We start from the raw sequence: 12505 nt of genomic DNA, 5'->3' as shown, positions 1-12505 counted from the left end.
CAGCAGCAGCAGCAGGAGCAGCAGCACAGCAGCAGGTTACCCGCAGTCCAGATGGACGCCCCCAAGGCCTGGCTCCCCGTACGCTGCAGCAGAAGGCGCGCAGTCTGCGACGGGCGTGGGCGGCAGCAGCAGCAGGAGCAGCAGCAGCAGCAGCAGCAGGATCAGGATCAGCAGTAAAGCCGATGGGGAAGGAAGTGCTTGCAGTTGCGGTGGGTGGTTCAAGAAACACGTAGCGACCCTGATTTCAAGCCAGTTGAATCCGCTTCCGCTGCTACCCAGCGGGTACAGCTGAAAACTAGGACAGATAATAAATATACTATGTCTATATAAACTAACCGCAAAGCTAATTACCGTCAGCTACCCTGGAAACAAAGAGCGGGCTTGGGCGGGGCTCCGCGGGACTGGAGGCGCACTGAGAAGTATCGGGCTCTGCCTTGACGCATAGAAGATCAAAACACCTATAGAAAAAATAATTGCCATAGTACTGACGACAAAATGAAGCTTCTAAAGGGCATGCAGCAATCTATCTCTGGGAGCTTTCACCTTGCGATTGCCGGGAAGGGGCCCTTCCTGCCACCAGAGCTTAAATAAATGTGTCTTCCTCCAGAACTCTCAATTGAGCCACGCAAACAGCACTTTTAATATTTAATATACTATTTTAGAGTTGTGGATGCCGTGGGTTTCATAATTATGCAGGCAAAAATCTACACAGTGAGCTGCCTGCAGTAAAAGAACAACCATTTAGGGACATTTTCGGTCTTGCCCGGCCTAGTCTTCCCTAGCAGGATGGAGCTCAGTGTATAATGCGGAATCCTCGGTTTTTTTTTCGTGCTGAAGGCTAGCAGAAGACCTAGCGACCAGGACCAGCGCAGCGTCAGTCGTGTCTGTAATGCAGTGTAGTGGCCAAGCAAGCCTTAACTTCGTGAGTGTGTTTGTAAAGTGTTAACACCCTTTCAACATCACCTTACGTGCATGGGAGTGCCACGGCATGCAGCAAGATAAGCCAACCTTCCACCCGGCACAAAATCCTTTGCAGAGTGGGTACAGTACACCGGGATATCCGGAGCTCGACAACCTACGCTGCGCCAGTGCCCATTTAGTCGAGCTGTGGCTGATCATGAGATAGCATGCTTGTGATGAGCGACACAAGGCCTTGTTATACTGTGGCGGCGTGGTCACCTTACTAGGCAGTGGCCGCTCCCCTCCAGTCACCCAGTGTGACTGCCGGTTCATTCGCATGCAAGCCCCTGAACTAAACCAAGTTCCGGGATACATGCTCTCTTCAGTCGTGCAGCACAATATGCTGTAAAAGTATGTGAAAAAATGGGGCAGGGCCGCTTAGTTTTGATGAGAACTTCCTGTGAGGCAACCACGTGACGCCAGCTACTGAGCCTGGAACAGGTCATGTACAAAACAGCCACAGGTGATGTGCGACCAGTTTACTATCACTGTGAAAGAGCTTCATGATGCTACTCCTAAGAGCACGTGGCGGACATCAGTTACACTTCCCTACTGTACCCAAGGTGATTATTAAGAGGTCTGACTGTGCCCAACGTAGACAGTTTCCGTCACAAGGGGGCACTGCGTCACAAGAGGAATGCAGCATTCTGCGAAAAGATCCTGCCCCTAAAGGTATAACGCCTCCAGAAAACTTTCGTACTCTTTAAAAATTTGAGGTGCCCTTATGGCCGCTCATCAGTGTCAAAGTGTAGGTTGCGGGATACAATGGAAAGGTGGGAATTCCGGGAACATTGAAAGTTGGAGGTTCTATACTAGAAAGAGACCCAGCAGCAGCTGCCGTTGCCAGTGGCAGATCCTAGGAGCCTTAGAGTGTAGGGTTTGTGGTCGATAGTTCTGGATGTCCCGCTGCCTTGTGAAGGGTATGCACTAGCAATAGCGTGCTCGTGTCTGCAGTGCACCTTAATCTCTAGATATGCTTTTAGTAATTGTCCAGGCATATGAAGGGCCAGTATATCACACCACCAGCTTCAACATAAAGATAGGAGGAATCAGCAATGCACCAGGAAAAATGTACACAAAGGGGCTCAGATAGGTCGGTGTCCTCGGTCAATGTTGGCGAGGTAGTGCCCGAAAAATTTAGAGTATGGAGCAGTACACGGTGCAGCCAAAGTGAAGTTACGTGTGTTTCACCCTGGAGGCCTTCATCGTAGTTTGAGTGCTGACCATGGTCGGCGGCCTCTGCGTAATGGAAATGCAAAAGGATACCATCCATTTCACAGAATGAAGGCCAGCTTTTGTTGTTGCAAAGAGGAAAATCAAAGTGTCTCAATTTCCTGGCCACATCATCTCGCTAAGCCCGTGTGCGCTTATCAGGGCTGCTCCTCTGCAGGAGTGTTGACGTCGGCTCAAGCAGCTGCACTTTTCAGTGAAATATTGGGTTTCTTCCAAGCCTTGATGGTGCTACGTAAACTGTTAGGAGTTTATTCACGCCTTTAAACGCAACTTTAGCACCAAAATCAACATAACAAGAGGGGATGTGAGTAGCCTCTTTTCGCATGGATATCGAAGTTACTCCAGTGCTGTTCCCAAAAGTCCTCCAAATAGACCGGATAGCAATTCATTTCTTTCCCACTTTTCAGTTGAGCTGACCTGTGAAACAGATCGCTTTTCATTACAGTATCAACATGAAACAGGAAGAATATTTCTTGCTCTGATGTCTCATCTTGAAGTCTTGGGGGCTATACCCAGCTGTCGTGCACACATTGGTATGCGGGTGATGAAAACATAGTTGTTGGGTTGGTTTATAAAATACATGCATTGGAAGTTTTCAGTTAGTGAGTGTTACTTTGGCTAGATCAGAATTGCAAGGAGACAAGCTCCGTCTCTGTCTCTTGTGTCGTTTGGGGGCCTGGGGCTGTTCGCCGCTGCCTCTCTCTCCACCAGCTGTTAGTTCTCGCTCTAACTGTCTGTCCCTCTCAAATTGCTTTTTCCTTTTATTTGCAATAACATATTGTATTTCATTCCTGCGAGCACTCGGGTGTTGCTGCAGCACAGAACCCAACACCTGTGAGGACGCCCCACTCCCATCGCACCGACTCACCTCTTCGCCCCCCGTAGGCTTTACTGTGTAGTTGAGCATTTTGGGTTAAAATTTCATCCCTCCAAACTGTTTTTGTTTCCATGTATCAACTACTTCTGCGTACCGAAGACTCCCGCTCCAGTGGTGGCTTTGTCTCTGGTTCTCTCCTATTTTTCCCGACGGTTATGTAGATCCTCCATAATGGCTGTTCACGATTTTTCTTCTTTTCCACAACCTTAGTTCCCTTTGCTAGAACTCTGTCTTTCAAGTAAGTTTGCAGACAACGGTTTCGCGGTTTCTTGCCTGGGGCACTGCCTGTTCTCAGTTTGTATATCTATTTCAATAGAAGATGACGGGAATGGCACAGACGAACGTTGGGCCTCAGGGTCCACCCAGCCCCACCGCCGACGCCTCGGCGAAACAGGTGAGGCCTATTAGAGAATGACTGGCCAAGTAATTGGTTTGGTAGAACTGCTTGGATTGTGTTACTAGCTACCACAATGAGTATCGGCTACTTTTTGAGTCCTGCGCTGAGGAAATGGCGACCAAACTAGAAAATGGCCACAGAAGTGGCTGTGAGTAATTATTCGGCATTTTTTGCGTTCTGCTACCTCTCAGCTTTCCCGCCGCGCCTTCTTGCCCCCCTTGCCATCAGTTTTTTCCTCTGGAGCCGTGCATGCAGTGCAAGTGGATGGAGCTTCACTACTGAACGAACAAGACAAACAAATGAATGCACCTTTTCTTCTTTCACCGCAGGATGAGCAGATACTGCGCGGATTGTTTCCCCACACCATAGACACCCCATTTGTGCGCATCGAACCTGCCCATGCATCCCAATCATCCAACAATAAACCTTTGAACGTCGGTGTTGTGCTTAGTGGAGGACAGGCTGCAGGAGGCCACAATGTGATATGCGGAGTGTATGACTACATACACAAGCTGAACCCTGAGTCAACTCTCTACGGGTTCCTCGGTGGACCCCACGGCGTCTACAGCGGCAACTACAAAGTACTTGATAAGAACACAATTGATAAGTACAGGAACATGGGAGGGTTTGATATGATCAAGAGCGGGAGGCACAAGATTGAGGAGGATTCACAAAAGCAGGCATCACTCGAGGTAAAACAGGCGAAAATTCCTATTTAACCAGCCATTATTCATCTATCCCGTCGGTTGCTGATCATTTATACACCTTTACATGCCCCTCAACGCATTCATGCATTGGCTTTTGCGGACGCGTAACGCGGTGCACATCTCCACACGGATACCACTGCTTGTTTGGAGCTCGTTATAAAATAAGGTGCTGCACATAACTCCATTTTTCCACCTTATTCAGATTTGCAAGAAACTGAACTTGGATGGTCTGGTTATAATTGGCGGAGATGATTCCAACACTAACGCCGCGATCTTATCTGAGTACTTCAAGTCAAAAGGCAGCAAGACAAAAGTGATTGGATGCCCCAAGACAATTGATGGAGACCTGAAAAACTACTACGTGGAGGTCTCTTTCGGCTTCGACACAGCCTGCAGAGTGTACTCATGCGCAGTGGGGAACCTCATGATGCAGACGCTCACTCAAAGTCAGTTATGCTCCTTCACTGATGAGCGATTTTTCATCTTTACTTCATGTTACTGCGAATGCTTGTACACATCCATGCGCGTTGGTGTCTGTGGTGGGCGTGCCTATGCGTATGTGTGCATAGTGCGTTGGGTATGAGACTCTGCAGCAACGCGCATTATGCGGTTTTATGCGTTCCTGTGTGCTTGCATGTGCTGTTGTACTAACGTTTGCTCAAGCATCTTTAATGTGTAGCTAACTGTGGGGATTTGGAGGTCCGTAAGTGTTCGTTTGTGGCGTACTATTGTGAATGGGGCCTTTCATCAGTCTCATTGTTTCGTCTGCTGTCGTGTTCTCGTCCCCTATCATACTTATCTTTCATCAGGCCTTTCCCTTGTGTGTCCTGATTTTGGTTTCTCTTTGTTCCGCAGAAAACGTGTACCAGTTTGTGCGTCTCATGGGTCGTAGCGCCTCTCTTCTTACCTTGGAGTGTGCACTGCGTTGCCACCCGAACATGACATTTGTGGGCGAGGAAGTCCAGGCAAAAAAGCAGTCCCTGAAGGCGCTAGTAGCAATGACTGCAGATCTGGTTGAGGCACGCGCAAAGCTGGGAAAGCATTACGGTGTTATTTTGCTCCCGGAGGGGCTCATTGAATTCATTCCGGAGGTGGGGAAGAGATTCTCTGTATAATGGATTTATGTATATGTATATATACGTCGACACACGGAAGCCAGCCCTTCTGTCGAGGTGTATCTATTGAAGCATGAACAATTAGGTGTTTGATGTGCGCCGGATTACCATGCGCGTTCAGGTCGGGGTGCTGATCGGGGAAATTAATAACATTGTCGCCGCTGGGGAGTTCGACAGAGCGAAATTGACTGCAGCCAGTCGAGAAGTGCTTGATATGCTGCCTCACCACACGCAGCAGCAGTTGCTGCTCGACAGAGACCCCCATGGAAACGTGCAGGTACGAGTTTGCAGCCGCGTGCAAACGAGGCTTGGTTTTATAAGTTCGGTTGGACTTGTCGGGTTATGGCACGATTTGATTATGGTTTTCAGCCGTGATCAATTTGGCTTGCTTTTGCGTAAGCACAGCTTGTCTGATTTTGAACTTCTGCGCATTCCGTAGGTAGCGCTGATCCACACTGAGCAGTTGCTCCTGGAACTGACTACCGAAGAGCTCCACCGGAGAGACTTTAAGCACCCCTTCTATGGGCGGTGCACTTATCTAGGGTTCGTCACTTCAAGTTCCTATTCTGCCTTCAAATATATACTCATATTGGGCTTGTTTCTACTTTCTCCTGGTATCCGTCGGCCCTCGTGACTTCATGTTTCTGGCTTTGCTACTTTACAGATATGAGGGCCGCAGCGGCTTCCCCAGTGATTTCGATGCAACGTATTGCTACGGCCTTGGCAATGTGGCAGGAGCTCTCATTCAGAACGGGGTACTTGTGGAAGCAGAAAACGAACTAATTAATAACCACAGAAGGGCAAATCTAGGGATATGGGGATGTTGTGCTGTTATCCATGCGGGCAGATATAGGTATGACTCTGTGAATTACGTGTTTCATTGAAATATACTAAAGAGCGGATGTTATTTTTGGCTGTCCTTCGTTCATGTGTCTAATTTGCGACCGACATGCCGGTGGTGCAGGTAACGAGCTGCATGGCTGTGCTCAAGGGTATGAGCAGCAGCAGCGATGTGCGCACGTGGGTGCCTGCCGGCGTTCCTCTGACAAAGATGATGAATCTAGAAAACAGGAAAGGGAAGACAAATGTTCCCGTCATCAAGAAGTTCCTTGTAGACATAGAAAAGCCCCTTTTCAAAGCGTTTGAACAGGTACTGAGGAACACAATGAGCTGGATTTCTTTTTAAAGTGATAATTGTAAAACAACTAGCCGTTATTTGGGGAAGGCGTAGATCAGTTATACAGAATGAACAGGAAACAAATGTTGCATCATATGCACAGGTTGTATGATGCAGCGTTGAACCCATTCGAGGGATAAAACGTAAACGAGAACTGGCGCAATATTCACAATTTATGAACTCTTGCAGATTCAACCGACGTTTTGTCCGTTTCGTCTGCATCAGGTCAGAGAGGCATGGAAGTTGCTTGATGTGTACTTGGTGCCGGGGCCGATGCAGCTGAACGGTGAAGAGCTGCAGCTGCCATATACATTGACAGGCCCTCCTCCGCTTGAGACGTTGCTGCCAGCAACGGCATCAGCAGCATATAAGGACAGCGCGCTCCTGCAGCAGCAAGGGTACAGACACTATTTCAGCCTGTTGCAGCAGTTGCGCTCCCCGCTGCAGCAGTCGAGGCAGAAGTCTTCCATTGAGGTGCCTCAAGGCCTGCTGCAGGCAGGGGTAGTGCTCCAACCGACCGGTGTCAGGGAGCTACTGTCGTCACATCACCAGCAGCATGTCAAGCAGCTGTTCCCCAAAACGGCAGCAACACAGGGAGGATTGTACACTGCTGCTGCCGGTACACCTGAAAAGAGAAGGGTTGGCGTCATCCTTGCGGGAGAGTCAACTCCCGGTCTGTCGAATGTTTTACTCGGCATTATTGAAAAGTAAGCGCGCAGCTACTGTCCGCGTACTGTTTGTTTGGGTGTATACATCCATTTGTGGGTGTTTTCGCACATGTATTCCTCGTGTCCTCAGATGTTAGTTGACTGCATTTGTGTAGGGTGACGGGTTTCAGCTCGACGCAATGCCCATTTGCCGTTCTTCGTTCATTCATTTTTACTTCTCTTGCGCAGAGTAACGGCAGCCGGAGGCGAGGTGATGGGCATCTTGGGCGACGGTACCTTTACCAACTTATCTCAGATGAGAAATGACATAGAAATGCAGAAGAATCAAAATGCCTTCCCCTTCCTGGGTCGCACTGTCCTGGAGGAACAGCAGCTGCTGGCGCCGGTGGGCCCCCTAAGTTCGTGCTGCCAAATTGCAAAAATAATATTACAGGTTTACAGCTGCTGCTTGAAAGTGCGATGGATTGCGATTATGGCATTTTCGCTTTTTTATGTGCTTCTTGCCTTCTCGGCTGAGATGGGTCAGCACAAATTGTGCACAGTGCTGCGCCTAGAGCTTCGGTGCATTGACATGTATAATTGTAGTAGCAAGTGCTTTGCCTTTTGCTCATCTTTTTTGCAGCCCCAAGCGTTTGTGTGTTTCCCTGGTTTTGGTTGTGGGCATTTGTTAACAAAATTTTCCCGATTGGGGCTCTGTCTCTTTTTCAGGGGGGCGCCTTGGGCTCAACTGCGAGCCTTGACGTTTTGGTGGTACTGCGTGGGACCTTCAGCGGTTGCGCTTCTCTGGCCGAGCGCTTGGCGGAACGGGGTGACAGATGCTGCGTGCTGAATGTGTGCGGTGACAGCGACTTCTGCCTGTCTGATCCTTCGAGTTTCATGAATGCAATGGAGCAGATATATGGATCGACTATTACCTTTAGTGGTCAGCAGAACGATCAGCCGATTGCTTGCGAAAACACACACAAGCTCATCAGAGATGCAGCGGGAGCATTTGCGCTAGGTTTTGATACCCAAACCAAGGCGGCCGCTGAACTTGTCGGTGGGTTCTAAGCTAGACCGAAATCGCGCACTTCCAAGTAAATTTGGATCGAATATGCGGTGCCAGTGTTCTAGTGAATGCACTCGACTGGATACCGATTACTTTGAGCTAGCGTGAAGGAGTCTGGCTTCAGTTCTTGTGCTTCGCAGCTCAGTTGTGTATTCTGGCGAATGAACGCGTTCCAGTACTAGCTGCTGTGAGCACTCATGAAGAGTGAAGCTGACGTGATGTCTTAGTCTCTCCAGCTTCGTTATGTAAAACCTTGAACCGTCTGTCCCTGCACATAAGATGCACAGGGGGCGGTGGAGATGGTTAAGTTGGGCTTAGCAATGGCTACTGATGAATCTTTCCATATTCGCAGGAAACCTGATGACGGACAGCAACAGCGCGGCAAAATACTTTTACTTCTGCAAAGTGGGGGGTGGAAGAGGAGCAGAGGCTGAAGTGGCGATGCAGACACATCCGAACATGGCTCTGATTTCGACTCTATATGCAGACAGCCAGCCTGTACAGATTGCAGAGGTAAGTGTCGGAATCGTGTGCTTTAACGGCTAAAAATTGTGCATTAGAGGCCAGTGTAGTGCACATATATTTCAATTGTATCTGCAGAAATTCCGGTCAAGTGTGTGGGGAGGTTGCTTCAGAATTTGGCGAATCAGTCTATATACATCTTTGTTGCACTGTTGCTTATTTATTTTTACTGAATGTGGGATGCACTTCAAACGTACTGAGTGGGCAGGGATTCCCTGCCATGTGTGCTGTTGCTTTTCCTACGGAACATTCTTGCGTGGTAGTGATTGCATGTGAAGCAATATTTGTTTACGCTACGGTGGACAATACATTCCGTTTCCTGCAAACGTAATTACATACCACACAATGAGAACTGCTAGATGTTTGTCTTGTTGAAGTTAGTGTATTCCGTCACTGCAGATGTATTTTCGGTCGTGACGTGCAAACTGTCTCTTTGGCCATTCTTAACATATTGAAGCGTAGGCGCATTACAATTATTTATGTGTCGCTTTTATTATTCCTGTCCTCTCTACACCAGCAAATAGCGGACTGCGTAGCGGCTCGTTGCGCTCAAAAGAAGAACTTTGGCGTTTTGCTTTTGAACGAAGATTTGTTTATCACCAACAAGGCTGTGAGTTGACGAGAATGCATGTAGTGGAACTAGCGCTACAAATTTAAAGGCCACTCGAGTTTCAATGATTTTGGTGGTTGCATAATTGCAACGGTGACCCAAGAACTGCCTTTCGGTGTGCCTGAATACTGCAGTCCGCATTTAACTGAAAAAATGCCTAGATTTTTTTGCCTCGGATCATTAGAAGACACTCGGTACCACGTACAGAAGCGGTTGGACTTATTTTGTTTGCCTGGTGTCTGCAGCTCCGCTCTGTCGCCGTAGCTTTGGCCGTTAACAAGGGTGATGCATCAGCCCTTTCGGGCGCTGATTCTGCCGTCTTCAATTCGATTCCGAAATCTTTCCAACAGAAGTTGGTGCAGATCTTCGGCACCCCGGGCAGCTTCCCCTTGAAGGCCGCTAGCTTCCCCTTGCATGACTGTTTGGCTACAATGGTAAGAGGCAGACAAGTTGAATGGCTGGAGTGCAGGGTCACTTTACAGGGGGTGAAACTGACACGCTTTGTTCCAGTGACGTGCATATCAGTGTATATAAAACATGTATGGATGCACGAGACGTGCGCAGATAGCGGAGAGGCCGCTGCAGCGCTTATGGCTCAAGCATGTGAATATGTGGGTCAGGAAAGGAGTCACGATTTGTATAGATCTATGTGCTCATGCTCAGCTGATTGAGCCCGTCGGTTTGATCTCCTGCAGGTTGCCAACGTGTTGAAAGAAAGGAAAGCCGCCGGCAAGTTTGGCGGGAGTTTCGCTCCCATCTGCTTCGACCTATCGGACCAGGTATCTCCCATAAATACAAATTTGTGTAGACTAACGAAGTGTTCCGGATATATACCCTTAATAATTTAATTAGCGAGCTAAAGTTGAGCTGCATATTTCGTTCGGTTTATGTTTAAAGCCCCTCAGGAAGTCAGGAGCTCTCTGAGCGCGTTTCATGTTTCCCTGTTATCAAATTGGTTGCTGTTGCTCAGCCACCGACTCGGTTGTGGTGTCAACCTTCTCCTTATTTCCTTGTTTGCAGTGGCACATTTGCTTATGTTTCATTTTTCGGTGCAGGTCCGCGGATCCTTCCCTTCCGCGTACGACTGTAGCGTGGGCTACACACTGGGGCTGCTGTCCGGCATGCTAGCTGTGTCTCCCGCTTTGCAGAAGTTACCAAGTGCTGCTGTCTTAATTGGTAACCCTACCGCAACTGTCACTTCCTTCTCTCCGGTGGTGGTGCCTCTTCCGGTGGCGGCGATGGCGTGCGGACTGAAACCGAGCAGCGGCGCTGCTGGTGCACGCAGAGGTCTTGATGCTGCTGCTGCTGCTGGTGCCTTCGACATTCAGTTGCACACCCCCACCCAGAATGCTGCGGCTGCAGCTGTTAGCATGCAGCTGCAGCAGCAAGAGTTCCTACTCAAAGACACATACCTCAACAGCGGCCCCATTCAGTTCCATGCTGTGCAGGGCGCAGCGGATGCCGACAGGGAGTGCAACTTCCTGCTCAGCAGAAGCCTCTAAATTGACGCAGGAAAAAGCTGCTGATCCAATTTATTACTATTTGAACAAAATGTGAAATCAACGAGACGATGAGGTGGGCAGTAGTGATTGTTCTGAGTTGCGCACTGACACCTGACTGGTCTCGGGACCAGTTAGACTTGTTTTGTCATTTTTGTTGTCCCTCCCAAGTTGGGGCGTACGATTCTGAGAGAGAACAATTTATATAATTAAAGTCTATTCTTTTTGTTTTCTGGGCTACCTACAAGCGCTACAGTGGGCAAATAGTGGACGGGTAGTAGTTCGGCGCTTTCCAGTGAAGTACTTTACGGGCTTCGTTTCAGGTAGATATGCCGTTCATTGATTACATTTCAGAGGTTTTAGTGAGGCCTGTTATGTTTAAGACTCGTTCCATCAACCAAATTCCTGTTTCTTGCCCCCGTTCTCCCTCCCTGGCTCCAGGTGGAGGGATGGATGGCGGAGCATAGACACACTTTACCACCGCACGATTGCATAATTTCTTCATTGCTACTAGAATCAGAACTCTTATGAACGTGATATGGAACTAGATACCTTAGAAACAGAAGACGGGGTGCTTTGCCCTCACTGGTCTTCTAGCTTGCGCGCGAGGCAAACAGCATCAGTTAAGAGCACGGAAGTAGAGGATCACCTATTACTGTTCGCCATTCTACAACGCATGCAAATTAAATTTTTGTCCGAAATACTAAATTTAATAAATGAAAAGGTCACGGGAAAAGACAAGTTGGCATTGAACACCCCAGCCTGTGGATTCACAACCAGGCCGTGCATTGCAATCCTCTCGAAGAAATTTGCACGGGGGCCAAAAATGCAAAAATTTTGCAAAAGTTGATCACCGAACATGCTATGAAGGCCAACTGAGTCATTTTTTCACTGCAATCAGCCGAAGCCAGCCAGAAGGACCGCTGCCAAAAGGACCGCTGCCGTGCACCGAGCGGGAACCATAAGCCTCCCCGCTCCAGCTAGCCGCCCCTTGGGGGGTCAGGACACAGAAGCCTCTGGACTTCTGCGTCATTTATTTTCGATTTGTTTACTTCTTAGACGCCCACGGCACATATGCGGACTTTAGTGGCACAGTAGAATATGTACTTTCTCCTGTTTTTCCCAACTGTGCCTCAGTGGGGGCGGTCTTGTCTGTCTAGTTCGATTGTGCACACTGCGCACAGCTGCAGTTCTGCGTATTAGAGTAGGTGGTTGAGATTTATTTCTGAATGATCTGTTCATTCCACCTTCAATTTGTCTTTGAATATCATTTGTAATTACCCACAAACCAACAACTGAGCTGGGGAGCGATGCCTGTCTTTGCTAGCATGGCATGCCGAGCAATTTTACTCTGGAGCAACGGAGGGTCAAAAAGCTTCATGTGACCCGGGGAAAGGTCTTACGCTGCTAAAACCTACTAATTGTTTCTTTGTGTTTCTTCTTTTGTACGTGTTTTTGCCCTAGAAGGACTCGCACCCCACCCCTATGTCCACCGAACTACAGGAGATCCCGAAGATGGCTTCTTTGCTTTATGGCAGCGCATAGACATGAACAACTCTTCCAGCTGGTCCACCTGGTCTTTATTCCTTTAAGTAGTGCTTCCTTGGCCGCGCTTGTGCCCTTTGTTTCCATGCGCTTTAAACATACGTCCGCATCTTGCGCGTGCGTTTTTGTCCTTCTCCGGAGTTCACT

The 12505-nt window shown here is 48.6% G+C and overlaps 1 protein-coding gene across 1 annotated transcript; it reads left to right on the top strand.

Moving 5' to 3' along the window:
- Positions 1-3389: 3389 nt before the first annotated feature.
- Positions 3390-10816, top strand: ETH_00003915 (phosphofructokinase, putative; the record flags this gene model as incomplete). The annotated part of the gene is made up of 15 exons (XM_013377601.1): positions 3390-3464; positions 3659-4159; positions 4377-4620; positions 5030-5265; positions 5411-5566; positions 5729-5832; positions 5954-6044; positions 6254-6439; positions 6692-7173; positions 7363-7519; positions 7843-8173; positions 8535-8695; positions 9560-9748; positions 10010-10093; positions 10370-10816. The coding sequence occupies 15 exons, from the start codon at positions 3390-3392 to the stop codon at positions 10814-10816; spliced, it is 3444 nt and encodes a 1147-aa protein (XP_013233055.1).
- Positions 10817-12505: the final 1689 nt, after the last annotated feature.

Source organism: Eimeria tenella, genomic scaffold (genome assembly GCF_000499545.2).
Source record: "Eimeria tenella Houghton genomic scaffold, Eth_scaff57, whole genome shotgun sequence".
NCBI classification, from domain to species: Eukaryota; Apicomplexa; class Conoidasida; order Eucoccidiorida; family Eimeriidae; genus Eimeria; species Eimeria tenella.
Note: the sequence above shows the minus strand (reverse complement) of the source record. Positions and strands in the feature narration are given on the sequence as shown.